This window comes from Zonotrichia albicollis, chromosome 18 (assembly GCF_047830755.1).
Source record: "Zonotrichia albicollis isolate bZonAlb1 chromosome 18, bZonAlb1.hap1, whole genome shotgun sequence".
In the NCBI taxonomy this organism is placed as follows: Eukaryota; Metazoa; Chordata; class Aves; order Passeriformes; family Passerellidae; genus Zonotrichia; species Zonotrichia albicollis.
Genome location: NC_133836.1, coordinates 9,937,042 through 9,951,063, shown reverse-complemented (window position 1 = coordinate 9,951,063; position 14,022 = coordinate 9,937,042). Strand labels below are relative to the sequence as shown.

Here is a 14,022-nt window from a genome sequence, read left to right as displayed (position 1 = left end):
GCAGAAGGGAAGCACTCCTGGGACATGAAGAGAGAGGCAGGGTCTGTCCTGTGTGTGAAATCGGGGGGTCTGAGCCATCCCTGGGGTGTCAGAGCAGTGGGAGCTGGAGGTGGCCGAGGGGGACAGGGAGGGCTGGGGACAGTGGTTGGGGTCTGGCTGTGCACAGTGGTCTCTGAAGGGCCATGGAGCCTGAACAGAGGGGTCTGAGGGGCTGGAGCGGGGTCTGAGGGCTGGAGGGAATGGAGTGGAAGGATGGGATGGTTTGAGAGTGGGAGCCCCCCTGCAAGCAGCCCTGGTGCATTCCCTGTGCCCAGCACTGTGCCCTCGCAGCGGCGCTCGGAGCCGAGCCAGGAAAATCCCCGGGAGCTGCGGGAGCCTCTGGCTGCCCCTGGCAACTCTGTTGTGCTGCCAGCCCCTCCTCGGCTGTCCCGGTCCCAGCTCCTCCGCAGGCCTCGGGCGAGGAGGAGGCACCGCCGAGATGGAGCCGGAGCTGGAGGAGCGGGTGCGAGAGGCGTTGCGGGACAAGCTGCGGCTGCTGTGAGTGACACCCCTGTGCCCTCCCGTGACAGGTGACCCAAGGGCTGGCACCAGGCCAGCGTGTCCTGTGTGCCCCGTGATCTCGGTTTGTGTTCCCATCTCCGGGTGCCACTGCCAGGATGGCTGTCAGGGAGGAGAGGACACTGCAGCCATGGGCTGGGGGCAGGCAGAGGGATTCACGGATTCTAACAAGAAAGCTGAGGTTGTGGTGTGACCTATCCTTCCCTGGGGAACAAATAGAACAAAGATGGAACCAGCTCCATCTCGCTGGTGCTGGAGGGCTCCAAGCAGGGGAGGCTGAAGTGGGGGGTGGGCAAGAGCATGAATGCAGGCAGGGCTCAGCCTGAGTGGTCCTGACCCCCGGGGGAGCGGGCCAGGCACAGCGGCGGCCCCTGGCACGGTGGCAGATGCCCTGCCCAGGCTCTCCCCCCGCAGCCCGGCCGAGCTGCGATCAGCCCGTGGCAGGACGGGGACAGCGCGGAGCCCCGCCACGCTCCCTCCATCCACCCGTGTGCTGCTGAAGAGGCGGGAGGTGGCGGAGGCGGAGCGGGAGCTGCAGAACCAGCGGCAGGTGAGGGCGCTGCAGGTGTGCCGTGGGGACAAGGGGCTGGCAGGGGTGTCCCCAGCTCCCTCGGATGCCCACAAACGTGGGCGATGCTCACGGCCCCCTGCCATCCCGCAGGAGTTCCAGCAGCGGATGCAGCACCTGGCGCAGCGCCGGCAGCAGCTGGCCCGGAGGCGAGAGCAGCACCGCGACGCCGTGCTCAGATTCGAGTCCTTCCTCAAGGTGCCGGGCCGGGGCCGGGGCAGGGCCGGCCGGAGGGTCCCCGCTGACCCCGTGTGTCCCGGTGCAGGCGGTGGCGGCCCGGCGGGAGCGGGAGCTGCGGCGGGCAGACGAGGAGCGGGCGCGGGAGGCGGCGGAGCAAGCGGAGAGCGCCCGGCTGCGGCGGGAGCTGGAGCGGCTGCGGCGGCACCGGGAGAGCCTGGCCCGGCGCCTGCGGAGCCTCCGGCCCTTCGGGGACTACCTGCGGGACGTGCTGGCCACCACGGAGCAGGTGAGCGCCTGCCGTGCCACCCTGCGTGTCCCCAACCCCTCGGAGGGGTCACCCCTGCGGCCTCAGCCGCCTCCCACTGCCCAGTTCCAGGACGTGCCGGCCATGCTGGTGCATTTGGGGGTGCTGGCGGAGGTGCGGGCAGCCCTGGCACGGGAGGCAGAAGCCGGGCAGGAGCAGCTGGCCCAGGGCAGGGCACAGCTCCAGCGGTACCGTCAGGAGAGCAGCACCCAGCTCGTGGGCACCAGGAACGAGCTGGCACGGCTCCACACGCGCCTGGAGGCTGCCCGGCAGGATGTGCTACAGTGGGTAAGGGGGATGTGGGGTGCCCAGGGACCCCCAGGGAGAGGGGGCAGCAGTACAGACCCCAGGTGTGCTGCACAAGGAGATGCCCAGTGTGGTGGAGGTGCCAAGGTGTGTGGGCTGCACCCTTTTGGCCTGAGCTGAGGATCCCCACTTGCCCAAAAAGCAGCAGGGATACACAGCCAGGACTCCTGGGTCCCTCAGGCCTGGCCTGGGGGGCACAGAAGGACACAGGGCAGGGGCCAGGGGTCACTCTGTCCCCCAGGAGTCCTGCTGGACCCACATCCAGAGCACAGCCACCCAGAAGACCCTGCTGCTGGGGCAGATCAAGCTGGCTGTGCTGAACCTCTTCCAGCAAACCACAGCACAGCTCAGGATCCCCACGGACAGAGCTCAGGAGGACACAAAGGCCCAGCTGGACACGGTCAGCACAACCCTTGTCCTGGGGCAGTGGGGCTGGGGACACACAGGGGCACTTACATCCCTGGATGGCTGTGGCAAAAGGCTCTCATCTCCACAGGTGCTGCTCTGTATGAAGGCTCTGTCTGACATCTGTGCCACTGACAGACACCCACAGCACCACAGGAGTGTCAGGCTGCTTCAGGGCCACAAATAGCCCCTGGGGACTATCTGTCTGCTCCTGGGGCTGGAGAGAGGCTGCCAGGGCCAGCATGGAGCCACAGGACCCCTCTGTATGGAGGCAATTCCTGCAAGTCTGGAAACCCCATGTCAAGAGGCAACATGGACAGCAGTGGCACAGTCACACTGGGGTGGCAGCACACCCAGGCAGGGCCAGGGCACTCCTGAGGTTCCCTCCTGCACAGAGCACCCCAGGCAGGACAACGAGGAGGAGGGAGCTGCTGAAGGTGCTTCACTTCAAAATACACCCAGCTGTGCAGCCACAGCTCCTGCTTCTTCTTGCATCTCTAGGGAAAGAATCACCCCAAGCAGGCACGCTGCTTGGAGCAAGGACAGACAGAAGCCGGGATGCAAAACCAACCAATATTTACTGTCCCTTGCCCAGCTCCCTGCCCAGGCAGTGTGTGCCCTACATCCTCTTCCTGAGCTTGCCCTTTTTGGCGGGGCCGGCGCGGCGGCCGAAGGCCATGAGCCGCAGCTCCTGCACGCGCTGCCGCCCGCGCGCCCGCAGCCGCTTCAGGCCCCCGCTCTGCAGGAAGCGCTGCTTGGCCGCCTTCTTGCGCTGCTTCAGGATCTGCTGCTTGTTCCTCAGCTCCGAGCGCACCCTGCCCTGCGCCGGGGACTGCGTGGGGCCTGCAGGGGGACAGGGCTGTGCTCAGAGCCAGGCTGAGGGGAACAGGGCAGGGCTGTGCTGCTTGCTTTGGGTACTCACCCTGCCCACGCCTGTGCTTCCCTCTGAACTGCTCCCTGCTGTGTGGCCCTTCCTCATCCTCGTCCCGCTCGTCAACCTTGTACTTCTGCTTCCACTTCTCATAGCTGGGATGGGCACGTTAAGGGAACATGTGGGGACTCCTCGCTTGACCCCACTGTGCTCCCTCCCCTGGAGCCCTGACACACAGGTCCAGCCCTGCTCCCACAGTGCCCAGCCCAGGCAAGCAGCAGTGCCCATGGCAGGATACAGGTTGTTCTTGTAGGAGCTGCTGATGTAGCGCCCGCTCTCCGTCCGCACCTTCTTCTTGTTCTCCTGGCCCGTCTGTCCCACAAACCGCTTCTTCTTGCGGTCCCTGCAAGAGACAGAAGGGTGGTGGGACCAAGCAGTGCCACCCCCAGCCCTAATTCCCCCTCCAGCCCATGGGCAAAGCCCACTCACCACTTGAGCAGCTGCTTGTTCTTGTTGAGGTTGTGGTTCTCATCGCCCATGAGATCCAGCACAGCCCCGGCCGCCTGCTGCTCGAAGGCGCTGCCCTCGCCGCCCACGCTCAGCCTGCCAAGGGGGGCAATGAGAGCAGCCCCACACAGGCTGGGGGGCACAGCAGCAGGAGCCCCCCACACTTACCCCCGCTCGCTCTCAAAGTCCTTGGGCCGGTACGGGATGTAGAAGTCTTCAGCCTGCTGTGCCGGCTGCTGTGGCTTTTTCCTGGGACCATCTTCTCCTCCTCGGCCCCGTTTTCGCTTCTGGCCCCCCACATTGGAGAACACGTCCTGGATGGGGATAGGGAAGGGGTTCAGGAGCCACATCCCCCCAATATCCCCACAAGTCTCTGGACCAGCCTCCAAACCCCAGCACAATCTGGGGCCCTTGGCCTGCTAGCACCAGGCCAAGGCAGCTCTGCAGCAGTTCCTGTATCCATGACCCAATTACCTGGAGGTCTTCCTGCTCTCCTTCCCCATCCTGGGGCTCAGGAGGGGCTGGGCACATCCCCTGCCCTTTAAGTGCTGCTGCCCGCTTCTCCTGCTGCCCACGCTGGAACTTCTCGATCAGGGCATGGTCGTGGCGCCGCTTCGATCGCATCACAGTGCTGGCTGGTGTCCGGGACGTGGCGTTGATCTCAAAGATGGTCTGTGCCCAGGGCAGGAGCATCATTCCCAGTGAGCCACATGGGCATCCCATCCCATCCCATCCCATCCCATCCCATCCCATCCCATCCCATCCCATCCCATCCCATCCATCTCAACTCACTGCCTTGGACTTGTAGCTCTTAATGCTATCCACCAACTTCAGCCTCTGCAGCTCAGTGTCCTCGAAGCGAGCTCCTGGGGAAGGCAGGCAGGGACAGGGGCACAGCTCAGTTTAATGGGAAGGGAAATGGGGTCCCCTCCCTCAGCGTCCCCCCAGCACTCACTGAAGAGGGGGTGCATGCCCAGCTGGGACACATCCAGGTCCTTGGCCCTCTTGATGGACTCGGGCGAGGGGCCGGGCCGGGAGCGCAGGTACTGCTTGTGGGCGTTGTCGGCGACGCGGCGGAGGCTGCGCAGCTCCAGAGAGCTCTCGTGGTCCGTCAGCAGCAGGCACTCCTCATCATCCACCAGGCTCTGGGGCACACGGCCCAGGACATCGCCAGCATCTGCAGCCCAGGGCACAGTGTGTCACCTCCCCAGCACCCAGCCTGTATTTCTCAGAGCAGAGCAGAGCTGCCAGCTCCAGGGAGCTCGGCACTGTTCAATCAGCATCCCCCACACACAGGGTCTATCACAGCCCTCATCACCCCATTTTCACCACCACAAGACCACAAACTCCAGCACTGGCCAAAGAGAACACCCCAGTGGCCACAGAGCCACCCCTCACCTGCAGGCATGTCCTGGGCTCCGGCAAGGACGAGCGGGCGCCCCAGGAAGAGGTGGAGGTCGAACACGTAGGGCATCTCATCAGGAGCCACCAGCGAGTAGGCAGTGCCACTGCGGCCTGCCCGGGCCACACGACCTGGCACGGGCAAGAGGAGGATGAGAAACCATGCCCAGCCTGGCCCCACCCAGGCAAGGGATCCCTGGTGTCCCTGGCAGTCTACACATGTGACATTTACCATGGGGGCATGGCTGGCAAGGGGCAACTCTACAGGGAAGGTACCAGTCCTGCTCCCAAGTGCCCTAACAGTCCAGCTAGGACATCACTGACACTGCTTTGTCCCCAGTCTGTCCCCCAAAACCACAACACAGTAAGGGCACTGGCACCCACCGACACGATGCAGGAACAGCTTGCCCTTGGCAGGGAAGCTGAAGTTGATGACGTTGTCCAGCATGGGGATGTCCAGCCCCCGGGCAGCCACGTCGGTGACCAGCAGCACTGGGCACTTGCCCTGGGAGAACTTGGCAATGTTGATCTTGCGGGCAGTCTGGTCCAGAGAGCTGTAGATGTGGGTGCAGCGGATACCCTGTGCTGTCAGCAGCTGGGAAGGGGAGAAAAGAATGGATGGATGTGCCCTCAGCAGAGAGACAGGGCCAGAGACTCCACAGTGGCCACCTGGACCTTCAAATCCTGATGTGCTCCCTCCTCCCTCTGAGGGATGAATGGATGCAGCACCTCCATGATCACATATTCTGGGATTTTTCCTTTAACCCAGTGAAAGCTCACTGCAGACCCCACATGGGCACCCCCAAATGCCACTCACCTCCCTCAGATACTCGGTGTGGTGCTTGGTGGCCACGAAGACGACGGTCTGGTCCTGGGGTTTCACCACGCTGCGGAGCAGGTGGAGCAGCACGGCCGGTTTGTCGTCCCCGCGCACGTGGAAGAACACCAGCTGCAGCACGAGGGCAGCGCTCAGCCCCGTGCCACCACTGCCACCCTCGTCCCCTCCTCAGGAACAGGGGGATTGCAGGGGGTAGGGGGCACAAAGCCCATCCTGAACTCCCCCATCTCACCTTAAGCTGCTCACTCAGCTTGGACTCCACATCCAGGCGGATCAGCATGGGCTCAGTGAGGCCTGAGGTGACACACAGGACATGGGTCACTCACAGCATGTCCTGCTGGGGACACCTGCTTGGCCCAGCATTAATCCAGCTGGGTTTTCCCAGTGCTGGGCTCAGCCTGGCTGTGCCATGTCTCTGTCCCCAGTGCCACGTGGCCCAGGTCCTCACCAGCCCGGGCAAACTCGACGAGCAGCTTGGGCAGCGTGGCGGAGAACAGCACGGTCTGGTGGCAGTCGGGGAGCCGGGCAATGATCTCCTGCAGCTGCTCAGCAAAGCCCATCTCAAAGAGCCTGCAGGGTGGGGATATGGGACATGGCAGCTCCCTCCCTGGGCCTCTCACCCGTGTGGGGACACTGCCAGCCCTGGGGACAGCCCTGCTGACCTGTCGGCCTCGTCGAACACCACGTACTCCACGGTGTGCAGCTTCAGCTTCATCTCCACTGCCACGTGCACCAGGCGCCCAGGGGTGGCTATGATTCTGTGGGGACAGAGGGGGTGACAGGACCAGGCTGAGGGGGAAACAGTGTCCCCACACCATCCTGGGAGCAGGTCCCAAATCCAACCCAAGGACGACACAATAGAGACCCAGTTGTCCCACAGGAAGATGCTCCAAGGGAACACCAGGAATGCCCATAAGGCACACCAGTGATGTCCCCAGATGGCTGGTGGCCACTTCCCCACTGGGTCCCCTCCCTGTGCCCCAATCACTCACATGTCAGGGTTCTCATGCAGGGCAGCAAACTGGTCCTCCATCCTGTGAGAGAGGGGAGAGGCTGGAGTGGCACTGGGCAGCTCAGCCCCTCACCAGGTTTTGGGGAGGCTCAGGGAAGCAGGGATTGGAGGGGACATGGGGACAGCTTACTTGTCTCCTCCCAGGATCAGGGCTGTCTTCAATCCAGTGAACTTGCCCAGCTGCAGGGCGAGGAATAAACATATTGGTGTTGTCACCATTGTTGTCCCCATTGTTGTCACCGTTGTCCCCATTGTTCCCACTCACCCCCGTGTCCCCTGTACCTCCTTGGTGAACTTGAGGGTCTGCAGGGCCAGCTCCCGGGTGGGTGAGAGGATGAGGGCGCGTGGCCCGGCCTGGCTGGGCGCCTTCAGCCGCTCGAACATGGGGATGAGGAAACAGGCTGTCTTCCCACTGCCTGTGCGGGCCATGGCCACCACATCCCGGCCACGCAGGATGGCAGGGATGGTCTGTGGGACACCACCGTCACTGTCACTGTCCCAGTGCCACCCCCTGGGGCAGGGACCCACCGCTCCCCAGGCTCACCTTCCTCTGGATGGGCGTGGGCACCTTGTAGCCCTTCTTCATGATGCCCTTGAAGACAGGGTAGCTGAGGCCTGGGGGAACAGAGACAAGTGAGGGGGCATGGGCAGGAGGGGACAGTCCCTGTCCCAGGAACAGCTGCCCCCTGCCTCACACTCACCCATGGACTGGAAGCCCCCAGATTTCTTCTTCTTCTGGTTCTGGGCCCGCACCATGGCCTGAGTGTCCAGCTCAGCATCAGCGTCAGCGCCATCGTCCTCCTCGGCGGCTGTAGGGAAGGCGGGCAGTGGGGCCGCAGGGGCCTGGGGACAGTGGGGACATGGCTGTGGTGAAGGGTCAGATCACTGCAGCTCTGCACTGCTGGTGTGGCAGGCAGGGCCGCCAGTGCTGGTGACTGGGAGTACTGGGGACATTGGCACTGGGCACTCGGGTACTGGGGACACTGGTACTGGGACAGTGGCACTGGGACATGGATATTGGGACACTGGCACTGGGACTCAGGTACTGGGGACACTGGCACTGGGACAGGGGTATTGGGACACTGGCACTGGGGACATGGGTACTGGGACACGGGCACTGGCGACTCAGATATTGGGACACTGGTCGTGGGAACACGCATACCAGGAATACGGGCACAAGGGACATTGGCACTAAGAACACCGGTACTGTGGACACCGGCACATGGACACCGGGGCCGCAGTAACGGGCGCAGGGACACGCCTCGCTCGGGCCCGGCCCGCCCCGTTCCCACCCCGCTCCCGTTCCGTTCCGTTCCGTTTCGTTCCCGTCCCCGTCCCCGTCCCCTCCCGTCCGTTCCCGCCCGGTACCGGCGCCTGGCGGGGCTGGCGGCGGTTGCGCGGCGCCATGTCTGTCCCGGCAGCGGATCCACGTGTCGGCGCGGGGACGGAAGGGGCCGGGCCCGGTCGGAGCCCGCCCCGGGGCCGCGGCCATGCGGGCGGCGGGTCCGGCCTCGGCCCCGGTCGGTGGTGGCTCGGCTGCCGCCGCCGCCCGCCCTCCGCGGGGTCCCCGGGGCCGCCGCCGGGTGCGGCCGTCCTTCGTGGACGAGTCGCTGTTCGGCCGGCCCGCGGGGGCCCGCCCGCCGCCGCCCGCCTTCCCGCCGCCCTGGGCGGCTCCGGCGGCTCCCTCAGCGCGGGGCTCCCGGCCCGGCAGCCAGTGCAGGTGAGCCGCGCCGCGGGGCGCTCCCTGCGCTGCCCCGTGTCCGTGCCCTGCGGAGCCCCTCGAGTCCCCCTCTGCTTTCCGCGCTGTAACCAGCCCGTGTTTTTCCGCTTGTCGACCTGCAAGGTCCCGAAGCCACGCTCCGTCCTTCTGTGACGAGTCCCTGTTCGGTGCCAAGCCGCAGGGCGCTGCCTGGGCCGCTCCGCGGATGAGGAAGGAGGATGTAGCCAAGCTCCACTCGCTGCTCTGGAGCCCCCCGCCCGCCCCCCAGAGCCAGCCCGGCCTGTCCCCACGCAGCCGGGGCGCTCCCCTGCGGGCCGTCCATCCCCCGGCCTCAGCGCCCCCGGCCACGTCCGAGCCCGGCCGCCGGGAGAAGCTGTGTGCCTGCAGACATCCCGGGAGCGATGCTTGCCCCAAAGGCTGGGCTGCTCCTGGCAGAGCGCGCTCCCAGTCTGTCAGCCGGCTGAGCACCCCCCCGGACAGGATTCGCCTTTCTTCCAGCCTCGGCACGGAAAGGTGGAAGAACCAGAGCGCTCCAACAACGCCTGCCGCCCCCCGGGGACCGCTGGTGAGGGGTCGGTCCAACAGCGTGGCCGGATCTCCGGTGCCCAGGAATGCCAAGGCAGCAGGCGGCTGCACAGCCAGACCCCCCTGGAAGTGATGCCAGGTGTCCCTCTGGATGTACATACAGCCTTAATCGACCTGAGGCCTCCCTGAGGCACAGCCCACCAGGACCCTGGGCTTTTCCATGGCTGGAAACGAAGGATGGGGCTGCTCCATGCTGGAAGCCAAGCCAGGAAGCAGAGGTGACCACAGTGCTGGGGGCAGTGACCTCCTGGTTCAGGGCACAGCCCATGGCACCAGAGCAGGAGAGCCTTGGTGGGAGCAGCACCCTGTGATGTGCAGGGGTGTTGGAGGAGGTTCCTGCTGTCTGGGAAATCCAGCTGGGAGGTTGGAGCAGCAGGGGACAGGAGTGTCCCCAGTGCAGGGCCCATCCAGGTGCAGGGACATTGTGGGGACAGGCAGGGGCTGTCCAGCTCCCAGGACAGGGGGTGCTGCTGGGGTGGCGTCCCAGGTGAGTCTGGCTGGGGCACTTGGGGTCTGAGGGCCCTGACAGGGACCCTTGCTGAGAGGAGTCCTGCTCCATCCCACCTGTGCTCGTGCCTGCAGGAATGCAGGACATCCCTAGTCTGATCTGCTCAAGGTGGGTCCAAAGTGGTGGAAACCCCTAGGAATAGAGGCTGCACAGCCTGTCTGGCCTTCTTCCCACTGCTCTACTGTCCTCAGGGTAGAAATTCTCCCTTTATCCAGTCAGAGCATTTCTAGTTTGATTTTGTGTCTGTTCCTGAGCACAAACCTTGGCCCAGCCCTCACGGCCACCTCCTCTTTGCAGGTGTTGAGAGGCTGCTGAGGCCCTCCCAAAGGTTCCCTTCTCCAGGAAATGAGCTCCATTCCCTCTGCCTCCATGCAGAGGATGTGCCTTGGTGTCTCCCTGCTGTCCTTGCTTTGTGCCACCAACACCTTACAGGCTCCTCTGACAAAGCAGGACGAGCACAGAGGTGAGGAAAGCACTGCCCTGGTCCCAGGCTGGATGGGGTTTGTGACACACAAGGATCTGCCCAGGGATTTTGGCAGCTCGTGGTGATGAGGTGCTGAGTGGATCCATAATTGTGTGCCTGAGGGTTGTGAGGTGCTTACAGCAGTGCCATGGTGTCACCAAATAAGTGCTCTGAGACAAATCTGGGATCTGGGCACCTCCAAAGCTCCTCCACGTCCTTTGCTGAGGTGGGAAAGAGCAGCTGTGTGTGGATGGAGGTGGATAAAGGACATGGGGTGGGTTAGCGGGGTTTGCAGTCGCTGCTCCCTGGGCAGGGAGGCTGCAGTGAGGAGCTGCTGGGGTTAATGGGAGCTTGGTAGCTCCCATGCCAAGGGAAACACTCACATTCACCCAAGGACACACCAAGCCAGGTTAAGAGCATCATTCTGTCCCAGAAATGATTTTATTGCACCTTGAGCAGCAGCAGGATCAGGTCTTGACCCACTCCAGCAGGTGGAGCTGGAGCCACCAGGAGCCAGCACTGCGGGCAATTCCTGCTCATTTCTGGGCCTGACAGGAAGCAAGAATAACCTGACATTATTAAAACCTGAGAAGGTGAGTGAGGATCCTTGTGATTCTCTCCAGGCTCTTGAGTCTCTCTCTATGCTTCCCACTGAGGCAATCCAGCAGCTCCTCTCCACCTGGGGTAAAATTGGAGGGACAAGAAACAACTGTGGCCTTCTCAGAGGAGGGGCTGGCAGTGCTGGTGTCCATCCCAGCCTGATCAGCTGTGTTTGGGATGTGGGCACACTGATGTGAAGGCTGCAGGTGTCACGGGGCTGGGAGAGAGCCCAGATGTGGTTTGGACACTAGATGGAGACAAGAGGGTTGAGGATTGGCACAGGAATGCTGTTCCAGCAGCAGGTGGGAGATCCAGAGAGGCGAGTCCTCAGCAAACTGGGGGCACTGCCCTGAAGTCTAAGCAGCAGAGAACTGAACCAGTGTCATCTGGTTCCTTCCTTGAAAGAGAAGGCCTCTTAAAATAGAGAGATTTAGTCTGAAAATCAAGTAAGCAGTGGCCTGTGTGGCCAGGATTGGCCACTTTACCCCCACTGCTGTGCTCAGGGTCCAAGGAATCAGTGGGGGAAACTAGGGCCCATCTCATCAGCCACATTTCCCTGTCCCACACTGGCCCAGGTTGTCACTAAGGCCTTCAGGAGGTCAGAACTGGCACTTCCTTGCTATTTACACATGAGGACAACGTTGTTTAAGTATAAATGTGTTGTTTGCATTTTGTTCCATGATTTTCACTCACATTGGTGCTTTACTGTTGCCTTTTCCTCTTGTTCTGCCAGGTCTGTGCAGCTCAGCACGAGACCAAAACTGCTCTGTTACTGCTGGAGCTGGTGCTTACGTGGAATAAAAACACATTAAATCTGAATGAAATGAGGTGGGGGAAATGTTCATTTGTTTCTTCCATGCAGATCCAGCCTGTCACTGGTCTCAGCTCAGGCCAGAGTTGTTGATACAGAGGCGCAACCAAGCTGGGGATCCTCCCTGCTGCTGCTCTCGTTTTTCTGCCTGCTCAGCACTGACACAAATCTCACTCTCCACCTTTGACACCACCCTGCCTTGTTGCTTATTGGGATTTGAAGCTGTGTTGCTGCAGGCTTGCTTTACACTGACACCAGCAGAGCACTGGGCTGGAGCGGGACCCTCCAAAAGCAGCAGAGCTGACCCTGGCAGGGTTCGTGTCCTGCAGGACCTGTGGAGAGCCAGCGCTGCTGGATGCCCCTCACGGCACCCACTGTGCTGGGCACGGCTGGGCTGCACTTGGGCCCGACCCATTCCTACCGCCCGCGGGGCCTGAGCACAGCGAGGGCCCGTCTCCGTTCTTCCCGTCTCCGTGCGGCCCAGGGAGAAGCGGCTGCCCCGGCCCGGGGAGAAGCGGCTGTCCCGGGCCCGCTGCCCTCGGTCCCCAGCCGCTCCCGTCCGCGTTCCGCCGTTGCCCGGTGACCGCTCCTCTCCTCGCTGACCTTGGGGCGGGGCCTCGGCGCAGCCAATGGCAGCCCCCGCTTCACTCCCCCATAGTCCACCCCCGCCACCTCAGACCAATCAGCACCCCCGTCTGTCTTGAGGGACAGCGCTTCTATCCAATGGTGAAGTGAAGTGCGTGAGGCGGGGCGTGGAGGCGGGGTTAGGGCGGATCCTCGGGCAGGGGGTGGGGGCAGGCTGTGTGCGCGGATTGGCGGGAGCCATGAGGTCCCTCCCCCCCATGGGCGGGGCCTGCGCTGTAGCAGCCAATGGGAGGCGAGGGGCGGGGCGCGGAAGAGCCGCGTCGCTGCGGGCGCCGGTTCGGAGGGGCCGGGCCGGACCGGGCCGGGGCGTGCGGGGATCCCGGGCCGGGCGGTCCCGGAGGGTTTGGAGGGTCCGGAGAGTCCGGGGCCGCGGGCACGGGGACTGGTAAGGGGCCGGTTCACCCAGGGCTGGGAGGAGGGCGCAGGGAGGGCGCCGGGCCGGGCCTCCCCATCGCGGTGACAGCGGCGTGCCGGTGTCCCTCTGGCCGGACAGGGACGGCGGCTGTGAGCTGTCCCCGTGGCGCCGTCCTGGGCCTGCCTCATCTTCCTTTTCCATCACCTTTTAGAGTAATCCGTGACCTTGTGGCATCGCGCAGTTCGCTAAAGCGCTCCGGGATCTTGATGTGCGCGGACTGCGGGCGGCCCGGGGCGCTGCGGGGCACGGACGGAGCCATGTGTGCCCGGGACCCCTAGCGCCATGCCGGCCGTGCTCCCGGAGCCGCGGCACCTGCAGCTCGCCCAGGAGCGCTTCGTGCTGCGTGCCCCGGCCGGGAGGGCCAGCCCCGCCGTGTGAGCTGAGCCCGCACGGACCCACCGAGTGAGCTGAGCCCGCACAGCCCCGCCGAGCCCTCACTGCCCCGCCGATCCCGCTGTCCGGAGATGGGTGCCTACAGCGCGGTGTCCCGGTGCCCCGCAGGCCGCCCCAGGCTCGGGCCGGCCCGGCAGAGCTGCTGACACCCGCGCCGCCCCAGAGAGCTGCGGAGAGCCCCGGGCCGCCGGCGGAGGGACGGCATGGCGGTGAGCATGGACGATGATGTGCCGCTCATCCTCACCCTGGACGACAGCGGGAGCAGCGCCTCAGCCCCTCTGGATGAGCCGGACCGGGAGGAGCTGCCCAACGAAAGTAAGAGAGCTTTATCGCTGCCCGCACGGGGCTCGTCGCGGTGGGGTGGCCGCTGCTCCGGTGGGACCGGCAGAGCTGGGCTCGGTGTCGGGGCTGCCCGGTAACAGCGGGTCCGGCTCGGTTTGTTGCTCACAGCTCCCTGTGACACCGCGGGGCCGCTCGGGTCCTAGCAGTGCAGTTTCTGCCACACAGTTTTGTGGTTTCCCCCGTGACCTTAAGCCCTTTCCTGCGCGCTGTCCTTCCCTTGGCACTGTCCCACTGCACTTATGTGTTTTCCTAGCACCTTAAACATCTGCGCTTTGTGAGGCTTGTTTTGTCTGTTTCTAGTTTACATCCTGATTTTTACGAGAAGGGAAGTGTTGATAAATCCCTTCCACGTCTTTGTTGTGTTCTTATCAAAGAATCTGGAGTACTTTCAGACAATATGTGCTGTTCAGTGGGGCATAGCCAGCCTGTGAGCACTGGCAGGGGGAAAGCAGCAGCCACCATCCCTCAGAAGCTTTGCTTTTCTCCTCAGTGTGCCTTCATTAAAGCCCTCACCCTGCAGCAGATGTGTCTGAGTGTGTTCACAGAGTTTCTGGTTGGTGTTACCCCTCGTGGATGGATCTGTGCAGTTT

The 14,022-nt window shown here is 63.7% G+C and overlaps 4 protein-coding genes across 9 annotated transcripts in view; 3 read left to right on the top strand and 1 right to left on the bottom strand.

The window, feature by feature from the left end:
• The first annotated feature begins 226 nt into the window (after window positions 1-226).
• Window positions 227-2,894, top strand: CFAP73 (cilia and flagella associated protein 73). 5 transcript variants are annotated; one of them, XM_074554118.1, is made up of 7 exons: window positions 360-537; window positions 958-1,108; window positions 1,220-1,324; window positions 1,392-1,592; window positions 1,677-1,898; window positions 2,158-2,316; window positions 2,397-2,894. In XM_074554118.1, exons 1-7 carry the CDS (start codon window positions 479-481, stop codon window positions 2,439-2,441), a joined length of 942 nt encoding a protein of 313 aa, XP_074410219.1. In that variant the 5' UTR covers window positions 360-478; the 3' UTR covers window positions 2,442-2,894. The 5 variants fall into 5 exon arrangements, with proteins under 5 accessions (XP_074410218.1, XP_074410219.1, XP_074410216.1 ...); XM_074554115.1 differs by having other exon boundaries at window positions 362-537; window positions 1,683-1,898; window positions 2,413-2,894; XM_074554114.1 differs by having other exon boundaries at window positions 365-537; window positions 2,413-2,894.
• Window positions 2,881-8,471, bottom strand: DDX54 (DEAD-box helicase 54). Its single transcript, XM_074554101.1, has 20 exons — window positions 8,319-8,471; window positions 7,652-7,793; window positions 7,495-7,565; window positions 7,233-7,418; window positions 7,081-7,130; window positions 6,931-6,972; window positions 6,601-6,696; window positions 6,387-6,508; window positions 6,171-6,232; window positions 5,918-6,049; window positions 5,485-5,695; window positions 5,098-5,232; window positions 4,655-4,876; window positions 4,492-4,565; window positions 4,174-4,371; window positions 3,868-4,013; window positions 3,682-3,795; window positions 3,491-3,595; window positions 3,244-3,347; window positions 2,881-3,164 (listed from the first exon to the last, which is right to left on the bottom strand). Exons 1-20 carry the CDS (start codon window positions 8,355-8,357, stop codon window positions 2,941-2,943), a joined length of 2,475 nt encoding a protein of 824 aa, XP_074410202.1. The 5' UTR covers window positions 8,358-8,471; the 3' UTR covers window positions 2,881-2,940.
• RITA1 (RBPJ interacting and tubulin associated 1) lies at window positions 8,441-11,653 on the top strand. Of its 2 annotated transcripts, XR_012583058.1 has the most exons (3): window positions 8,441-8,670; window positions 8,794-9,473; window positions 10,061-11,653. XR_012583058.1 is itself a non-coding variant. In XM_005493481.4 (2 exons), exons 1-2 carry the CDS (start codon window positions 8,441-8,443, stop codon window positions 9,326-9,328), a joined length of 765 nt encoding a protein of 254 aa, XP_005493538.2. In that variant the 3' UTR covers window positions 9,329-11,653. The 2 variants fall into 2 exon arrangements, 1 of the variants encoding a protein (XP_005493538.2); XM_005493481.4 differs by having other exon boundaries at window positions 8,794-11,653.
• An 847-nt stretch (window positions 11,654-12,500) lies between these two features.
• Window positions 12,501-14,022, top strand: part of TPCN1 (two pore segment channel 1) — a 40,834-nt gene continuing 39,312 nt past the window's right edge. The window contains exons 1-2 of the mRNA XM_074554102.1: window positions 12,501-12,667; window positions 12,849-13,405. Of these exons, the coding sequence (XP_074410203.1) occupies window positions 13,294-13,405 (112 nt within the window). The 5' untranslated portion in view covers window positions 12,501-12,667; window positions 12,849-13,293. The remainder of the gene's footprint in view (window positions 12,668-12,848; window positions 13,406-14,022) is intronic.

Excerpts from the sequence above, each read along its gene's own strand:
- RITA1 (XM_005493481.4), top strand. The coding sequence starts at position 8,441 with ATGCGGGCGGCGGGTCCGGCCTCGGCCCCGGTCGGTGGTGGCTCGGCT. Across the intron at positions 8,671-8,793 it reads CGGCCCGGCAGCCAGTGCAG|GTCCCGAAGCCACGCTCCGT; the intron begins GTGAGCCGCGCC and ends TCGACCTGCAAG.
- CFAP73 (XM_074554114.1), top strand. The coding sequence starts at position 479 with ATGGAGCCGGAGCTGGAGGAGCGGGTGCGAGAGGCGTTGCGGGACAAG. Across the intron at positions 538-957 it reads CGGGACAAGCTGCGGCTGCT|GCTCTCCCCCCGCAGCCCGG; the intron begins GTGAGTGACACC and ends TGCCCTGCCCAG. Across the intron at positions 1,109-1,219 it reads AGCTGCAGAACCAGCGGCAG|GAGTTCCAGCAGCGGATGCA; the intron begins GTGAGGGCGCTG and ends GCCATCCCGCAG.
- DDX54 (XM_074554101.1), bottom strand. The coding sequence starts at position 8,357 with ATGGCGCCGCGCAACCGCCGCCAGCCCCGCCAGGCGCCG. Across the intron at positions 6,233-6,386 it reads CGTCGAGTTTGCCCGGGCTG|GCCTCACTGAGCCCATGCTG; the intron begins GTGAGGACCTGG and ends GTGTCACCTCAG. Across the intron at positions 4,372-4,491 it reads AGAGCTACAAGTCCAAGGCA|ACCATCTTTGAGATCAACGC; the intron begins GTGAGTTGAGAT and ends CCCTGGGCACAG.